This window comes from Curcuma longa, chromosome 4, assembly GCF_044706935.1.
Source record: "Curcuma longa cultivar G26 ecotype Majalengka, Jawa Barat chromosome 4, ITB_CL_G26_1.1, whole genome shotgun sequence".
Lineage (NCBI taxonomy): Eukaryota > Viridiplantae > Streptophyta > Magnoliopsida > Zingiberales > Zingiberaceae > Curcuma > Curcuma longa.
In genome coordinates this window covers 15,514,477-15,532,448 of record NC_133864.1, presented here as the reverse complement: position 1 = coordinate 15,532,448, position 17,972 = coordinate 15,514,477, and the positions used below count along the sequence as shown (strand labels likewise).

At 38.1% G+C, this 17,972-nt stretch overlaps 4 protein-coding genes across 5 annotated transcripts; all 4 read left to right on the top strand.

Moving 5' to 3' along the window:
• The first annotated feature begins 1,289 nt into the window (after positions 1-1,289).
• Positions 1,290-2,975, top strand: LOC141827957 (uncharacterized). Its single transcript, XM_074715306.1, has one exon. It carries the CDS (start codon positions 1,548-1,550, stop codon positions 2,529-2,531), a length of 984 nt encoding a protein of 327 aa, XP_074571407.1. The 5' UTR covers positions 1,290-1,547; the 3' UTR covers positions 2,532-2,975.
• A 2,581-nt stretch (positions 2,976-5,556) lies between these two features.
• Positions 5,557-6,825, top strand: LOC141827908 (FCS-Like Zinc finger 5-like). The gene is made up of 2 exons (XM_074715248.1): positions 5,557-5,961; positions 6,506-6,825. Exons 1-2 carry the CDS (start codon positions 5,627-5,629, stop codon positions 6,585-6,587), a joined length of 417 nt encoding a protein of 138 aa, XP_074571349.1. The 5' UTR covers positions 5,557-5,626; the 3' UTR covers positions 6,588-6,825.
• A 659-nt stretch (positions 6,826-7,484) lies between these two features.
• Positions 7,485-9,800, top strand: LOC141827159 (photosynthetic NDH subunit of lumenal location 4, chloroplastic-like). The gene is made up of 5 exons (XM_074714409.1): positions 7,485-7,502; positions 7,579-7,701; positions 8,582-8,642; positions 8,745-8,813; positions 9,619-9,800. The coding sequence occupies exons 1-5, from the start codon at positions 7,485-7,487 to the stop codon at positions 9,684-9,686; spliced, it is 339 nt and encodes a 112-aa protein (XP_074570510.1). The 3' UTR covers positions 9,687-9,800.
• Positions 9,801-12,270: 2,470 nt separating this feature from the next.
• LOC141828667 (constitutive photomorphogenesis protein 10) lies at positions 12,271-17,664 on the top strand. 2 transcript variants are annotated; one of them, XM_074716123.1, is made up of 5 exons: positions 12,271-12,432; positions 13,951-14,372; positions 16,315-16,388; positions 17,077-17,224; positions 17,374-17,664. In XM_074716123.1, exons 2-5 carry the CDS (start codon positions 14,114-14,116, stop codon positions 17,427-17,429), a joined length of 537 nt encoding a protein of 178 aa, XP_074572224.1. In that variant the 5' UTR covers positions 12,271-12,432; positions 13,951-14,113; the 3' UTR covers positions 17,430-17,664. The 2 variants fall into 2 exon arrangements, with proteins under 2 accessions (XP_074572224.1, XP_074572223.1); XM_074716122.1 differs by having other exon boundaries at positions 17,332-17,664.
• Positions 17,665-17,972: the final 308 nt, after the last annotated feature.

Below are 17,972 nucleotides of genomic sequence, written 5' to 3'. Positions count from 1 at the left end.
ATGATTGGTGCCAAACTCACTTGAACAAAGTAGCACACAGTTTCTCCCAACACCATTGAATCGAAGCAGCCAGTCAAAAGTGCATGCATGGGAAGATCATCGCCAAGTAACTGAGAATGATAGTGTATCGAGCAGTGTTAAGAACAGAGCTCAGCATCATCCAAATGCAGAGCAGAATTAGTGCACGCCATAGAATTCAGACGCAAACAATCAATCAAACAAGACGTGATTGAACTCTTGACCTACTTTTTGATTAGACAGCCAGTAGCTACAAACAAACAAACAATAGTTGCATGGTCACAGTCTTGACTGCTGGTCATCTCTGTTAGTTTCTGTATTTTGGATTCTTTATTCCTTCTCGAATGCTTCCATTCTTTGTCTCGGCTCTATTTTGATCTGTTTGTATACTTTCTCTGACATGGAAGTTACAAGTGAACAAACAAGATAAACTCCAGTATTTCTCATGAGAGCCCATCACTGAGAGCACAGTATCAATGAGTATCAGGTGCCCAAATTCAGGCCCAACGAACACATAATTCATCGAAGAAGAGAAAGATATTAAAACATAGATTCAAACCGTCCCTACAGAAATATGTAGATATAGATAGTGATGGCAGTTGAACCACTTTATGAGAGACCTCAATCTTCAAATACACATAAAGATCAATGAAACGCGCAGAAAGAGAACTGAATCGAATTAAAAAACAAATAGCAAGTCGATGAATGAATGAATTTACATTCCCTGAGGACATCCGGACATGCAAAAGGAGGAGCTACTGAGAAGGTTCCCTAACAAATTAAAGCAGCTATCCATCAATCAACACCAGGAGAATTAGTGGTGAGGGAGGGCCACTCTAGCTCTCGAGTGCATTGCTTCTTTCATAATTGCACCTATTCTTTAATTAAGCACCCACCTTTAGGATTTACAATAATATTAATTAGTTATGCCAAACTTTCATCAGCTAACCTTTACCACCATACCAATCAAGAATGATAATAAGTTGTCCTCATTTTGGAGTACTATCATTACACTAGATTAAAATCAAAGCATTACACTGATTATAAACAGTAGTATGGAAAGAAGGTTTTGATAGCATTCCAACATAAGTTTGAAATCAAAGATTGGCTTTAATACTATGTTTGAAGAAGTTTATGATCAGTAAAACTAAATTGATATATTAAAAAGAAGTAAAATAGTGTAGAAAAGAAGGTATGCATATGTTGATAATCATGGCGCTAACTGCTAAAGGAGAAGGAAGAGTGAGAGCCCTCACCCCCGTGAAGGCCAGCCAAGCCAAAAGCAAGTCCAGGAAAGAAAGAGAGATAAAGCCGCAAGAGAGACTAAAATATGAGGTAAAGTAGCAGAACAAAGCTGGCGTCCCCTCCCTTTTTAAGCCAGCTGCTGCTGCTTCTTCTTCCCACCACCGGCCACCTGCTCAGCTGCTCTCACATAAGCACACACTACAGCGGATTAAGCCGAAGAGCTAATTAGATGGATCGGATATATATACACAGAGATTGATCAGTTGTCTGATTGAGAAAGATTGATGAAAGGAAGAGGAGGAAATGGCAACGTTGGAGCTCCGGCCGACCTCCTCGTCTGCTTCCCATCCCGGGCACACTTGGCCTTGATGCCGAAGCCAATATGTAGCCCTTCTCGGCCGGCAGACTTGGCTGGGAAGCGCCATCGTGCCGCTCGCGGCCACGTTAGCCCCCTGTTCAAGACCAAGATCAAGAGCATGAGCTCGGAGGAGGTCATCGACGAGCCGACTTCGCCCAAGGTCACCTGCGCCGGGCAGATCAAGGTCCGGACCAAGTCCCGGCCGCGCCGGCCACCGGCTGAGCAGAAGAACTGGATCGCGGTGGTGGAGGAAATCGAGAGGATGCACGAGCACCGGAACAAGAAGGTACATCACTGGCTCGACGCGGTCAACCTTAAGAAGGACGTCATGCACTTGGTCGGCGCTCTCCGCGGCCTCCGCTTCAACATGAGGTGCTTCGGCGCATTCCACGGCGCTGTGGACTGCACCACCGATGAGGAAGACGGCGAGGAGGAGGAGGAGGAGGAGCAGGAGGAGAAGGAGGCCGAGAGCAGCACCGAGTCGGGAACTGTGTTCTCTAAGTGGTTCATGCTGCTGGAAGAGAACCAAAGAGCAAAACTTGAGAGAGAAACAGAGGAGGAGGAGGAGGAAGAAAAAGAAGAAGACGAAGAAGAAGAAGAAGAGAAGGAAGAACAAAATGCTTCGCCAACTAATTCTTCTGTGCCACCTTCAAACGCTCTAATGCTTATGAGATGCCGGTCTGCACCGGCCAAGGGGTGGCTCAAGAGAAGAGAATCGGGAGGAGAGGAAGAAGAAATAGAAGCAGAGGAGGCAAGCAGTTCGTTAACAAGGGAGAAGGAGAAAGAGGAGAAGCTAGTTCTGATGAGTTATGCTCCGGACTTCTTCAAAATCTCCACCGACATCGCAAGGGAGACTTGGGTGGCCGGCAGCGCCGACCCTCTCGCGCGAAGCCGGAGCTGGAGAAGGTAACAGAGCACGCCGGCGGCCGGTGCAACATCTCTCGTCTCCCCAGCTTTTGATGTATATGATCTAAATACACTTATGCATGCATGTGTGTCGAGTAAATCTCGGTGTGTTGGCCCCGTGCACAGGCCTTTTCCTATCAAGCAAGTTTCTACAAGAACAAGCTGACAGAATTCAGCAAGCAGTCGCCACAAATGAGTTCAGTGCTAAACCAAAACCATTAATTGCAGAAGTTTGTTAAATTATACATAAAGCTGTGGAGTAGGGACAAGATGCTGATGCAGGAGTGGTTTGAGCTGTGCTTTTAGGCTGTCACTGACGATGCCTTTTTATTCGATGGATTGAATTGCAGAAAAGCATGATCGATTCGAGCTTGTTAAGGCAAAACAGAGAGATTTTTATAAACAAGAAATAAGTGGAGCAGATGACAGACTTACTGTGGAAAAAAGAAGAAAGGAATTCCTTAATTCGTCCTTTTTGACAGAATTATTAGACTCCCATCTTCTCACTCTGTTCGTCCCCTCTCTCTCTCTCTCAGTCTCTCTCTCTCTCCGTCTCGCGACGCTCCATTCCACACCAGTCACGAATAATTAAGAGACGTCCATACACCTTCCTCCACGTGTCGCCTCCTTAAATGGTTCCCACGCAATAATGGAGAAAGAGGACAAAGAACATGCAACGTCATGGCACACAAAACATTGCAAGCTTCTTGAAATCTTATAAGATTTTTTTTAATCTCATTGTTTCGGTTAGATGTCGTGGACAATCAAGTCATCAATCAATAATATATCACCTTAAACTATGATAATTTCATTGATAAAAAAAATTTAAGGAAGAAAAGAACTGAACGAATGGATTAACAGGGCACCGAAGATTTCCAATAGGATCACTCCGACGCTCAAATCAACAGAGAGTAAGAATGAATGAGGAAGAAGATGTATGTAATATGCGTGTCTAAAGAGTTTTTTCCGCTTCCTTTATACCTGTGGGAATTTATATAGTAACAGAAGGAGCACGATCTTAGATAAGTAATGTATATGATTGACTGTCAAATAGATTAATAATGTACCATTAAAGACACAATCTCTTATAGTTTTTAATCATCTAACGGCTCGACAAAGATGCTTATATTTATCTGACGATTGTGAGCATAAGTGTACGAGAATTTAGGAAATCCAGTTTAGGAACTTGGTAACTATTCTTATCTTTTTGGTAGAGTTGATAAGCCTGGTTGTCTCTTTGATCTTGAGCCAAGGAGAGGGGTCGGCCCGTTTGTAAGTTGGTAGCCAAGCTAATTTGGCTACCTGAACCTGAGGTCGAAGGGTATGTGGCCGAGCTGTAACACTGAATGACCAAGCTGTGAGAGCATGTGGCTGAGCGGTCGAGCGATAGAAGCATATAATCGAGCTGTCTGAGCTGCCAAGCTATCTGTGGCCGAGTTGTCTGATGAGCCAGACCGAATGTTACGACAATTGGGCCGTTCGAGGCCTTACTGGCCAATCAAGGCAAGGTTTGACCTTTGATCGTTGACATGCCAAGTCAGATGCATGCTCAGATCGATTGTTGATCCTTTTCTACCATGTCATGTCAGATCAACAAAGACCTGCCACATCACTCATGTGTTATCTCTTCTTGCATATTTTACTTTAATTATAATAATACAAATCATTTCAGTAAAAAATTAGAATATGTCACCCCAATGGCCTTACATAATCGATCTCACGATCATATATAAGGAGGTAAATCAAGAAATTACCGTTAATCATGATAGAAGAAGACATTATCTCGACTTTATTGAGATTCAATCCTTATCTATTCCGTCGTAATCAACTCAATTATATCCCAAATATAACAATACAAATCATAAAAGATACATAGATGAATCTTAAATAGATTATATTGAACTCTGATTCGACCAATTTTCTTTTATTTATTTATATAAATTTGTTATTTAACCTATTAAAATCCATCCCTGTCCAGCTCACGATTAAAGAAAGAATTTAAGGGAGTGAATTAGGTTTTGGGATATCCTACAATTTTTATGTTAAGGAAGAATTTTCTTTCATTAATGCAAATATTTGGAGTTAATTCTCTGGATAAGCAGCCACTTCAAAAACATCCACCGTCGGTTCAAGATTCAACGGTGGATTAGCAGGATCGGCCTCCTACTAAAGAACAAAATAGAAATAATGTGGAATAAAATATTAGAAAATAATAAATAAGTCGCAATCGATCAACTACCAATCAATTATTAATTTCATAAAAAAACCAAAAAATATAACAAAAGAATATATATATATATATATAGAGAGAGAGAGAGAGAGAGGGGCACTAATATAAAATTCCACGCATTAATTTCCTTGTCGATGCATTGGATCGGCCCTCGACAATCCAAAATAATTATAATGTCGTGGACCAAAACAAAATAATTATAATGTCGACATAATGTGGTAATACTTAGAAAGAAAAGGGAAAAGAGAGGAATTTAGATAAAAATTATATAAATTTCTTTGGTTTTAGAGATTAAAACATTTAATTTTTCCTTAATGTTTTAAATATTTACCAAGAACATGATGAAATAGCATGGCCTACCCCATCAAGAAATTTAATTAGGAAGTTGTGAAATCATTGAGTGCAAATAATGAAAGGAGCATTTATTTTAAAATATTATTATTTTTTACATCTACAAGTATTATAATTAAACATTTATAAATAAAAGACAATAAACAATCAAGCATTTAAAAAAAATTGGGGAGTTAATGAGAAAATGATGAAACTAGGAGTTGAAGAATGTAAATAACCTATGAGTGCCTTTGCCTTACGGTGTTTTGTTTTTAACTCCTAAATTAATGAGAATTGCAAAAAATGGCCAAATAATTAATAAAAAAAGTGGATTGCAAACTTGCATCAAGGGATCAAAATCGAACGGTCGAGATCTATTTACCAGTTCTTTTAAACTCCCCTCTGCTCTCCCACGGCTTCCAAAACTTCCGATCGTCTCTCTCTCTCCTCTCTCTCTCGGTGGTCTCCGGCTCTCGGCGATCTCCGGCCACTTCGCTCGCTGCCTTCTCGGTTCACTTTCTACGTTTCCAGATACGACGATGTTGCTGGGGAAGCGGCCGAGGCCTCCGATGGAGCCGAAGACCAGCTCGATGGAGTTCCCAGACGGTGGCGTCCTCTTCGACGTCGAGACTCCCCAGCCGCTGGATCAGCACGAATCGATCGCGGGCCAGGCCCTCGATCCGCGGTGGGTCGCGATGGAGATTTCTCGGAGATCCGCCGCTGGCGGCGGGGCGGACTGGTGCTCGGCTCGCGGCGGCGTGCAGAGGAACCCCGGGGAGTTGTCCGGTGACCACCTTGGGACGGCGTCCTTCTTGAGGGCCTGCGGACTCTGCCGTAGACGCCTCGGACCCGGACGCGATGCGTTCATGTACAGGTAGTTCCTCTTCTTCGACCTTCGCCCCCAAAAAAATTCCGTCTTTTTGGTTCATTCTTTAATTTCTGGATCAAAGATTGTTTCTTTAGGGCTTCCCGTGACTTCCCAGTTACTTGCACATCACTTCGACTTGTTCCCATTCCGTTATTGTGTATCAATCTGTATCGAAAATTCCTCCGAGTTCTTGCTTTGAGGAAATTGCTGTACTAATAGAGCTCACAAATTGTTTCACCTTCCAAATTTGGTTTATCACTTTGAAACGCTTGATATGAACTCCAGTTAAATCAACGTTAGAGCTAGTTAAATCAACGTTCCTGTGCTTGTCAAATCTCATCAGCCTCTGTACTTGTCAACTCAGGTGGTATGAACGAGATTCTTCTTTATTAAAACTGCAAATTTTGCTAGCTTAGAACTATGAATCTATTATAAATTAAACAATACATACGAACGAAATCTCTCCAGGCCAAATGAGATCTTCTATGTTCTACCACACAAATCTCTGTGGGTTTATGATTAACAGACAAAATTTTCTTCATTTTTGCAGGGGTGAGATTGCCTTTTGCAGCCTGGAATGCCGCCAGCAGCACATGAACATGGATGCGCCTTCAGCGGCACAGGAACCATGAGAGTAGCAGCTGCAACTTTGTGGAGAGAATTCAAATGCTACAAAGCAACCAAACGGTTGTTTTATATTTTCCAGCAGCATCAACAGATTCAAAAGGGGGAAAAGAAGAGAAATTGCAGACTCGATGCTTGCTGTATTTTTCAATTTTTTTTCTTGGTTCTTAAGAGGAAGTAATATTATCTTCCTCCATGTTCCCTGTAAGATGGCTCTCTTTTTGAATGAAAATGAGCTGTTGTTCATCTTCTGAGTTGTTGATGTCGCACTCAATCTTCATAAGAAAATCATGCGCAGGTCGCAGCAAAGACTAAGAGGACCCAATCCACAAGAAACAAACCGAGGAGTGCTTCCAAAAGCTTCAATTTCTTCGACTTTGTTCTTATCTTCTGCACATAAAAATCCAAATATATATAATATATAAAACTTCTTTTAGCCCCTAAAGATTCATGAGTGAGCAGTTGAGCTTGGCTGCTAAATTCCTGAAGAATCTCATTATTTAATTACAGATTAATTGAATGAGATGATATATTTTTTTTATCTGTCAACTTGCTTTTGGATTGCAGATAGATGCATGCTTCATTAGTCTTGATTCAGTGCTTTGTACTGTCACTTAATTGATTAATAATGAGATCTCCAGGGTTGGTCTCAACATTGTACTGAAAATGATTTTGGAGTACTTCATGCCCTGGTTCCTATTTAATTTGCATATGAGAGAGTAGATTTTGAATGTAGGTATGGATGATTAGGTCTTCAGAGTCGTATACATGAATATGTCAATATGTCCCTGCCATTTTAGAACTATGACTATAATTGATAAAATGGGACTTTTCATATTACATTTTTCAACCATCTATGGAGCAATAGAAATGAACAATACACCATGAAATATTTTACTGGTCCAATGATGATTTCTTTCATTGTATTCAAAAGATAATGAATTAGTTATTGGACAGAATGATAGTTTGAATCTTGTGAATTTTTTCTTACTGATCTAGGCTTTGGCCCATTCACTTGTCGTCTTACAGGTTCACTATACTGCATGGTTTGCAGATGGCACAGTGTTTGACAGCAGTTATAAGCGTGGAAGACCTCTCACAATGCGTATTGGAGCGGGTAAGGTAGGTTCATCAACTATCCGATGCTTTGTTTGTGCTACCATTGATGCTAATTGTTTGCCTTGTAATTCCTAAATATATTTTATATATCTGAACTATGTGTCTCCTGGTAAATCCAGGCAAACTAAAATCTTACCGAATTGACAATTAGAATCATCATGGGTTTCATTTGGAAGAGAGTCACAGGTTTACAACATCATGCGTGTCTCCTGGGTGTACTGGTCATTTAGAAGCATTTTGAAATTGTAAACAATGATCTATCTCTAATTTGTTATGCTGGATAAACATGAAGGTTGGTGAATGCCATCCAAAAGTTCCATGATCAGCCTACTTGTTGAAATTTTTGAGAGCTGGCTGGATTACTTTCTTAGCAACTAAACATTTACCCTAATTCAAAATAAAATTGAATTGTCGTGCTTTTGAGATTTTCCTCAGTTAATTAGGTGCCTAGATCATTTATCATTTCAGTCACCATCCCTTTCTGATGATAATTCAGGAGGCATATAAAACACTGCAACCATGGGAGATAAATATTATTGCTGATACATTCTCCAATAAGAATTTTACATATGATGATGCTGTCATATGTAAAATAAAAGGCACAAGAAATATTTTTGGCTCTGGAAGAAACTGGTTCATGGTCTTCATGAAACCATACGACAATTGTGTTAGTCTTTTCATACTGCAAAACTAATGCTGCAATACATACGCATACGGTGGTAAACACAGATATGATAACTGACACTGAATTCTAGTTCTCATGTTTATCTAGACTCTATGATCAAAATGTGTCATACTCTTATTAAATATTCTTTAGTGACAAATGGAACCTTAACTTGAATGTTTGCTTTTATGTTTGCTCATTTATCTCTTCTACTTAAAGGTCCTGCCAGGATTTGATCAAGGAATCCTTGGTGGTGGTGGAGTACCTCCAATGCTTGTTGGTAAGATATTAACCTAGCAAATATTTATGTACTTCAGTTCCTTCAATTTTCATTCAACCTTTTTCTCATGTGACCTTTTTATTTATTTTCAAACTCTTATAGGGGGAAAGCGTACACTTCTCATACCTCCATTGTTAGCATATGGACCTGAACCAGCAGGATGTTTTCAAGGTAACATGAGAGTTCAATTATTGTTTTATATTTTGACTGGTAGAGCGAGACGTACCGTTCTAACAAATATCAGAGATATATTGTACCTGATCTTGGTATATTCATGTGCTGGGCAATATGACTCAGTTTATGGAGATTGATCAGTAATCGGTATTATTCCAGTCTAAGCCTCATGCAAGAGAGTTCGACCATGGTTTCAACCATATGAAAGAATATTTACTTGGTGAAAGAAGTTATAAATTTCTGTGCATTAATAGACTCATTGTTAGGTTTGCGATATAGAATCAATAAGTCAAGTGTTACTCCTAACTATTTGATGAATGCTCCACACAACACACACAGTAATATACATTCACCTATTCCATTTGCTAACCCAAATTCATGGCACTGGTGCTTTTCCTGTCCAAGGCAATGAAGCCAGTATGAACACTCAAATTCATGCTCTCGTTTACTTGCAAAAACTAAAGGTTCTGAAATTTCCACTCTGGCGGCCAGATTGTGATTCATCCAGTAACTCATTGTATCCTTGTACTTGCAGCTTCTAGATGTAAACTATCCTGGTGTCTTTGTTGATTACCTGCTCCTTAAAAAATCTGTTTGGGTTCAATGCCATGTTCGAGCAAATTGCTTATTATACATTCTGTTAAATAATTTCTGGTTCATACTTCTATTTAGTGTGATACCTATTTATCAGTACTGAAGCTATTTGGTACTATTCTAATCACCAAATTTGCATTATGATCATTTAATATACTGTTAAGCTACTAACCCAAGATTAAGATTGATGTGTTATGTTTTTTTTCAGGCGACTGCAATATTCCAGAAAATGCAACTCTTCTATATGACATTCTTTTTGTTGTAATATACAAGTAAACAGTGTCACGCCAAACACTCATAGCACTTGGTAAACTGAAGTTACCTATCGACAGTTGAAGTTTCGCACCGTTCTTTCCTTCGGCGGAAACTTTTATCCTTTGAACCGATACTGACCAGGAAGACGACGACAAAGTAATGTACTTTGGCAAATGGCATTGCATTACCTCAGGAGCCAGTTAAATTAATCTGTTCTTAGTGCTGATAATCTTCATCCAAATGGAAGTATTTGGTATGGAGTTGAGTCTGTTTTTTTGTAAAGCATCGAGTCAAACGACTCAAAAGGTTGTTTTGCTAAAAAAAGAGGTTTGTTCATCAGATAAATGTAATCATAACAAGCAATGCCTTTTTTATGCAGACACAAAGAATCTTGTTCGTTGGTGTTGGATGTTGACACTGTTTATGGTTGAGTTTGCACCAGGAACTAGCAAAGAATTTGAGGCAAAACATTTATTTGTTGGTTGGCAATTCAATCACAATCGATAGAATTCAAGAGGCAAAAAAAAAAAAAAAAAAGAATTATAAGAAATGGAAACAAGGCGGCACTATTAAGCTTAACAATTGGCCTTGCGTCTTGCCTTTCATCTGATCATGTGTAGTTTTTTTTTTTTTTTTTGATAGCTAATTCCTTCTCCAAGTGCTTAGCTAATTCGTCTGTACTTTGGAACTAACTGAAAAAATGTGTGGGCATCATGGGGCAATATGAAACAACAATTCACTGAATTGCATTTTACTTGTCCATGTTTCTGATAATTTCGACTGAGATTGTTCTGGATTGATTTGATTTAAAAATGAGTTTACATATACCGGATGGAGAATCAACATGATTTTTAGTTCCTCCTGTTCTAATTATGTCTAACATTGGCAGAGTTCTCAGGTTTTTCATGTTTAGTCAGTAAGAGTATTCTAAATCACTTAGTTGCCTTAGTGCTCTACTTTAGCTTTGTCCATTTCCATTGTAAAGTTTAGATGCCGTAATAGCAGCACAATGATTTTTTTATCTGTTTTCTTTCTAATAGTCGAACACTATAATCCATAAAGTAATGTATGATAACACAGATTCAAAATAGTTAAATCCCGTACCTTATATAGTATGATACATGAACATTAGTATTAAAGAAAAATCAATGACCAAGGCAGGAAAATTGGGATTATATTAGTAAGGTTAGAAGCTTGATAGAATTAGAGAACACATTGCCTTCTCAACATTAGGTTTTCCAACTCGTATTGTTTTTGTTGGCTTGCATAATCAAGATCATGAACTCTTTCAGCACACTTATGCTTCTGCTGCCATTATTAGATAGAATTATAAGCTCACATCTGGAATTGGCAACAAGTTGGACGAATTGTTATGGTAGTGTAATTCTTCTTCAGTTGTTGCTCTTTTATGGAACAATTAACTAATACAGCTTACGGACGTTGAGAATAAACCTACTATCTTCCTTGTTAACCAAGTTGAATCTGTAGTTTTGAGGGATAATAATCATCCTTATGCATTACTGGCCTACACTGATTTGATGATATAAGCACCACTTTTCATCTTTAGCAGATTCTGAATGATAGTTGCATATTATGAGTATAGAGACTTTGAAATTCACAAATTCATCTGAAGAGGCAGGATTTGATGCTTATGAACAAATATAGATTGAACACAGTTGTTGGATTTCCTCATCCATATAAGTTGCCAGATTACGACATTGCTAATGTAAGAATCGACAGGCAAACAACTTGCAGGAGCCCGAAAACAAAACAGGTGCCGTTGCACAATCCTCTGACAACACAAATTGCTGAAATGTTTTGATCTGGTTTGCACCATTGCTGCAAAGACCTGGAACTGCATATTAAGGTGTTTCTCATGCTATAAACTGTGTATTCTGGTTGTGTGAAATGAAGCCTTAAAGCTGTCATTTGCTGCTTCTTTACTGTAAATTGATAGTAATTCATTTTGTGATTCATTCTACGATGTAATTCATGGTTTGTTTATGAAACAGTAGATAGATTTGCCATTCTTTCGCTAGATATCCAAGCTTGCGCCCGACTAATCGTAGAGTGGATGGTCCGACTTTGCTGACCAACCCACTTGATAAATCCGAGAAGTGAAGATGGATCCTAAGTGCTTTTGTTGAGCCCCTTTAATTCGTTGCTATTTGTCAAATATCCGTACAAACATCATCTTCATTTCATTTTTCTATTTTTAAACATTTTTATTTTTTAAATTTTATTTTTTAAAAAATAAGCCCCCGTTATGGGGTAATAGATTTGTCAGCTTGTTAACTTACATATTCGCAAATATATTTAGTTCATATCCGTACAAATATCAAAATCTTCATTTCATTTTTCTATTTTTAAACATTTTTATTTTTTAATTTTATTTTTTAAAAAATAAGTCCAAAAAATTCAAACCGTTATGGGGGGTGCGATGAAGGGACGTAGCATCTCGTGCTAGGTCCCACACAACACTGAAACAGGCCAGTCCGGCTCGAACTCGGAGAACCACGGACCCCAAATTTATTTTCCGATCCATTTAAGTTTTTGGACGAATCCGGATTAATTTCGGATGTCAAAATTATCAAACCTACTTTTCTTTTGGTACGAGGGCTCGACGCTGCCGATCGTCTTCTCCGCAAACTCGATGAGCCGGCGGCGCAACCTACCGTCGATGGGCTGACACCCATGGCCCTTCTCCAGGCATCGCTCTTGTTTCCCTCCTTCGCGCGCTCCTCCGCCCGCACCTCTTCGCCTCCAGGTTGCACATTTCTTACCGATCTGAATTTAGTGTATAGATGGAGTAGCTATGTGAGTATAGGAAATACAACAATTTTGAATCCCCCATAATTGTCCGGAGGACATTGCTGGACTGCCCAGTAACATAGAGGAACCGGAGTCCTATTCGTACCAGCATGGAGCAACAAAGTTTAACTAAAGTTCATAGCTAGTGTTGTTACTAAGAGTTCATAGAAACCATATTGAAAAGGACCATAAAAAAGTGCCTGACTCTTCATCGATTATTGTGATCTCAACTTGATAGCTGGAATCCAGGTAATGGGTTGAGATATTTGACTCTTTAGTGGATCACCCTCTTCTTTTTTCATGTTTGATAGAGTGTTAGTTATAGTAGAGTCACCTTATTGATAAACTGAAATCAAATCTCATATAACTTCCTTTTTATTTAGATGAGCACAACGATCTGGATCCCCATTACTGGATTTTCATCTTCCTTTGTCATCAGTTTTTTCCATCTTCCTTTACAGACAAAGGAAATGAGGATTACTGATAAATCGGAGTTTTTAAATTTCTATAGTTTTCCATACGGCTTGAAAAAAATATACAATATAAAATAATAGGATTTCTATTGTGGAAAAATTTCTGCTTTACTTGATGACGATGATTAGCATTACTTGAAAATGATTTTCTATGCACTTGATGTAGCTTTGAGAATGATGGTGCCTACAATGCGGAGGCAATGTGTTTGTTGGCACTAACTTATCATTTCTATTATAATCTTTTTATCTGCTTTTTCCCTCTACATGTACATATTATAATAGAATAAGTAGAAAAACATAAAATTTTCATTATTTTGGTATAGTTTCGTGTACATTTATTTTGTTTGTATATGGTCATAATATATAATTACTCTTCAAAGGGTGGGCCATAAAAGAATCAGAAATGTGGATATATGGTGATTAAGAATCCTATGGTCTTATGTAACTAAATTCCAAAGTTTCATGCTTACTTGATTCAATAATTAGGGTTTAGGCCTTAACTAAAATGATTGATCTATCACACTTCTCTTGGTAATTAAATTACTGAAATTTTAGAGCTTATTTGATGCTTTTTCTTTCAGTAGAATCTTGGTGGAACCTTTCTCAGTTTGGAATTAATCACTGATGTTAGTATTTGGTTCTAAGGAGAGAAACAAATTTTCTTCTTACGAGTTGAATTCATGACAAATATGTATATGAGAATAAATGCTTTATTATCATGGTTTTTTGTAATATGGTGTATGAGTTCTGAAATTAATGAATTTTAAAAGAACTTAAACTTAGACACAAACTGAACAATCCAACATTAATTTCAATGTTGAACACATTGCTGCATCGCGGAAGTATCACCAATAACTTGAAAGTCTTACACTTGATTATTGAATTTGTTATACATTCTTATCGTTTGATACATGGTAGTAATGCTTTGATAGTTATTTATTTAGTTTTAATTCTAAAAGGCTATTGAATTTATGGATTTTATGAATCTAATCCTCTTGCAGGTTGCATGGCCTATTTTCCTATGAAGAGAGGTTATGCCCTCTAGTATCTCTACTTAGGAAAGCAAGCTTAACAACCTACAAAGCCAAGACATATTCTTAGAGTTGATTCTTATTTTTCTGTTCCCAGTTTTTCCCCCTTTTTAGTTGATTGCAATTGTGGAAAATGAGGTCTTCCACACCTACTAGTGGCCTTCCTTCAGGTGATGGCAGTGGAGGAGGTGGGATTGGTGGGGGAGGCAATGGTGGCATAGGGGGTGTTGGTGTTCGAGGTTGGCCACCAACTACATCAGTATCATCCTCAGGGAAGAGGATCCAAAAGGAGATGCAGGAGTTGAATGTTGACCCTCTTCTCGCAGATTGCTCTGCTGGCCCCAAGGGAGATAACCTGTACCACTGGGTCTCCACCATCATTGGCCCCCAAGGTCTATTTCTTCAATTAGTTTGCATCCCTCTTGTGATATCTAACAGTCTAGACCCCTATATGCACATTTTACAACTGCTAACTTTTGTTAGTATTTGCTACTTGGTAAAATTTACTAAATTTCCATGATCGAGTGGATTATTTGCATCTGCAATCATCTGATTGATTGAAATCATGATTTTGCACTTCCAGATATCTGTTTCTGGTTGAGATCATTAGATTGTTATCTATGGGTTTGTAGTTTGATTATACACTTACTACAATAATGTAAACCTTTTTGTGGATTGGTGCAACATTCTTGTGAAATGTGCTAGGTTCTTAAGAGAGCTGTCCCCTTCCATGATATTTGAGATGTTAAATGACTATGTTGTTTCTGATTTTCTTTTTTTCTGAACCACCAGCACAACCTATACCCTTAGAATATTAGCATTATGATTACAGGTTGAAGGAATAAACATTTAGTTTTTCTTGTCACATGTTAGACTTTTAGCTTAGACAAACATAGCATTATGGTGAGTTGATGATTAGAACTTATCTTTCGTTCTCATTGGTAGATTATCCATCCTAGGGAATCATGTCTAAATATGCATCTTTAAGTTGGATTGTTGAACAATTTTTAATGGATGCTTTTAGCTGCTGAGCAAGAGTTGCCTTAAATATCCCTCCTTTATTTCTTCTTTGCAACAAACTCTGCATATGTGAACACTTTTAGATGCCAAGCATTCTTGAATTTGGCAAGTCAAATTAGCTTTCCTAAGAAAAAAATGTGGCAAGCTAACATTGTGTCACAAGCTGTGTTGATTGGGCTAGTGCCCAGATCCCAGGGTGCCATCCATTTATAGGAATAGACCAAGAATCCCTTGGTGTCAGTGGCATCTTCACTCTTTTTTTTTTTTATCATTTAGTCTAATTTAGTCAACTAGGAACACCTTGTGTAAAAGCCCTTTTAAGTTTGTAAAACATTGGCCCATCCATCTTCACTTGCCTTCCATCCAAGTTTGATGCTGCTTGCACAGCAATTGTAATTCCCCAACTCTTTTATTTATGGCCATAAAAATCTTTCCAACACTACTAACTGAAGGTGTAGATTGATAGTAATTATAGTTCTCATTGGGATTAAGAATAGCTTTTTTGGTCTTTGATCATAGGGTGTTGTCACATCATATTGGATAGGTGACAAATCCCCATTCGAGACAGGAGTGATATGGTTAAATCTTTCCAAATAGTGCTAATGTCATTCTACAGATTCAAACTCCAAACCTTTTGGCAGAAAAGCCTCAAAATCTGGCTTGCTTATCAGTAGACCAAGCAACTGTTGGTAGATTAACACTAGTTTTGTGTAAACCATGCTACTGTTTGCTTTATAGTCCTTACATTTTCCGCTGAATTAGAAAAATCATGTATTCCTAAAATTCCTTAGGTTTTATTAAGTTTGTACTAGCAAATTGAGATGAATTTTTATTCAAATTTGATATTTTTTCCCCTTTTCCAACTACGTTCCATGTGAGCTATCGCGTTGGCATGGGAATTTTATTTGAATTCCCACCAAAACAGATTCTCCTAATTGCTTCAGTCACTTGGCAGCATCATTCTATTATTGTAGGAGTTTTGTGTTGTTGAAATTATACTATTTTGTAACCATTCCATGGTTAGGACTTGCCAAATTTCAATCTAAACATAAAAATGTGCACAAATTGTCAACGACAAACATGAAAAAATCATTATAATTTTGATATTTTTGAAAAATCTATTAGAAATGAGCAAGCATTTCTTGGACGACTTGCCTGTTGATTCTGTTAATTGCTGATGGTCTATATGCTGTAATTTCATTAGTATGTCTTTCTTTCTTTCTTTTTTGGAGTAAGCTTTCATAAGAATGATAAGTAACCTTAGAATGTTCAGCCTGGAACATTTACTACAACCATCTTTCGTTCTTATTTCAGGATCTCCATACGAAGGTGGCATTTTTTTCTTTGACATCATCTTTCCACCTGAGTATCCGTTCAAAGCCCCAAAGGTATGTAGCCTGAACTAAACAAAATGAAACCAATCATGTTTTGCATTTTCAGGTCTAAGAGTATCATCCTGGATCTTTTAGCTATAAAATTAGTCTTATTTTATGCTGTTATATCGCTCCATCAGAACATAACAGGAAGCATATTTACTACTGAATGACGACCTCAATATATAAGTGTATTGGATGTGGCTTATTGTTGCCAATGGGCTATGGCAGCCGTAGCACACCATGCTCCATGGCACATGTTTCACAAAAATTAGTGATTTCCCCCACGATCAGCTTGAATCCTTGAAGATTGTTGTCCTTTGAATATGTTTCCAAGTTTTTGTTATGGAGGTTTGCTTTTCAAGTTGAACTCGTCTCTAGTGGATGAAACCTTGAAAAGTCAAATTGAAAACCTTACGAACCACTTATGCAAGTCACTTAAACTGACTGGAATTCCCATGTTTGGTTTGTAGGAACTGTGAAGTATAGTTAGGCAGTTGGTGACTTCAAAGGATATTAGGTTGTTTGGAGGAATATCTGAGTCGGTCAAACAACTTCTAGTCCAAACTTTTTGACTCGAGCAATTGGATGCCCAAATAGAAATGTTAATTTTTGTAGAGCAATAAAATATCTGATAATTGCTATCATATTTTATCTCCTACTTGAGTTGGTTATGCAATCTTCTTCATCATTATGCAATCAGGTGACATTTAAAACCCGGATTTATCACTGCAATGTTGATACTGCTGGCAATCTAAATCTAGACATCCTGAAGGATGGATGGAGTCCAGCTTTAACAATTTCCAAGGTTTTAATTGCCATCAAATCCATCATCACTAACCCTGACCCCTGTATGTGTATCTCCTTTTACCTGCTTAGTTAATTGCTCAATTAGACCTGGAACCGTATTTGTTTACCCTCTTCATATGCTGTTTTTTTCCCTCTATCGTGCTTGCAGATACTCCCCGCAACTCAAGTATTGCTCAATTATATTTGACAGATCGAGCTAAGCACGACAAGATAGCGGCCGACTGGACTAAGCGATTTGCCCAGTAAGAAAAGTTCATCTTTCTGTCGCAGCCGTTTACGTGTATATGCCACATATTATTAAGCCACCAGAACTAGTTGACCAAACGTATGCCCCATTTGCCTGAAGAAATAGTAGTTTTGTCATCGTACTTCAGATTTTGAACAATGTTCTTTGTGCCTTCAATAGTGTTGGTTTATCCTTCAAACTTTCAGGATTTGTTTCTGCTTACTTCTTAGTTAAATCATGTGGAGTTATGGTTTATTACAGTGAATTTCAGTGTCATGTTGACGAACTCAGTCTATCAACAGCAAATAAAATTGATGCTTCACCAGATCATCCTTGCAAGTGTTCATCGTCAGACATATCACCTAAATGGTGCTCGATAGGTGAGCTATTTTCTTTCCGGTAATGCAACAATGCACAATGCAATAACAAGGAGCTATGAGTTCTAACTATTTGGAGTTAACTAGCTGAATAATTTCCCAACAATGCACAATGAAAGATTATGAATTATTATAAATAGAGTTTCCATTGACAGCCAAAGGGAGGAAAATCACCTTTCATGATTC

Excerpts from the sequence above, each read along its gene's own strand:
- LOC141827159 (XM_074714409.1), top strand. Across the intron at positions 7,702-8,581 it reads TGCGTATTGGAGCGGGTAAG|GTCCTGCCAGGATTTGATCA; the intron begins GTAGGTTCATCA and ends TTCTACTTAAAG. Across the intron at positions 8,643-8,744 it reads AGTACCTCCAATGCTTGTTG|GGGGAAAGCGTACACTTCTC; the intron begins GTAAGATATTAA and ends AAACTCTTATAG.
- LOC141827908 (XM_074715248.1), top strand. The coding sequence starts at position 5,627 with ATGTTGCTGGGGAAGCGGCCGAGGCCTCCGATGGAGCCGAAGACCAGC. Across the intron at positions 5,962-6,505 it reads CGCGATGCGTTCATGTACAG|GGGTGAGATTGCCTTTTGCA; the intron begins GTAGTTCCTCTT and ends TCATTTTTGCAG.
- LOC141827957 (XM_074715306.1), top strand. The coding sequence starts at position 1,548 with ATGAAAGGAAGAGGAGGAAATGGCAACGTTGGAGCTCCGGCCGACCTC.
- LOC141828667 (XM_074716122.1), top strand. The coding sequence starts at position 14,114 with ATGAGGTCTTCCACACCTACTAGTGGCCTTCCTTCAGGTGATGGCAGT. Across the intron at positions 14,373-16,314 it reads CACCATCATTGGCCCCCAAG|GATCTCCATACGAAGGTGGC; the intron begins GTCTATTTCTTC and ends TTCTTATTTCAG. Across the intron at positions 16,389-17,076 it reads ATCCGTTCAAAGCCCCAAAG|GTGACATTTAAAACCCGGAT; the intron begins GTATGTAGCCTG and ends TTATGCAATCAG.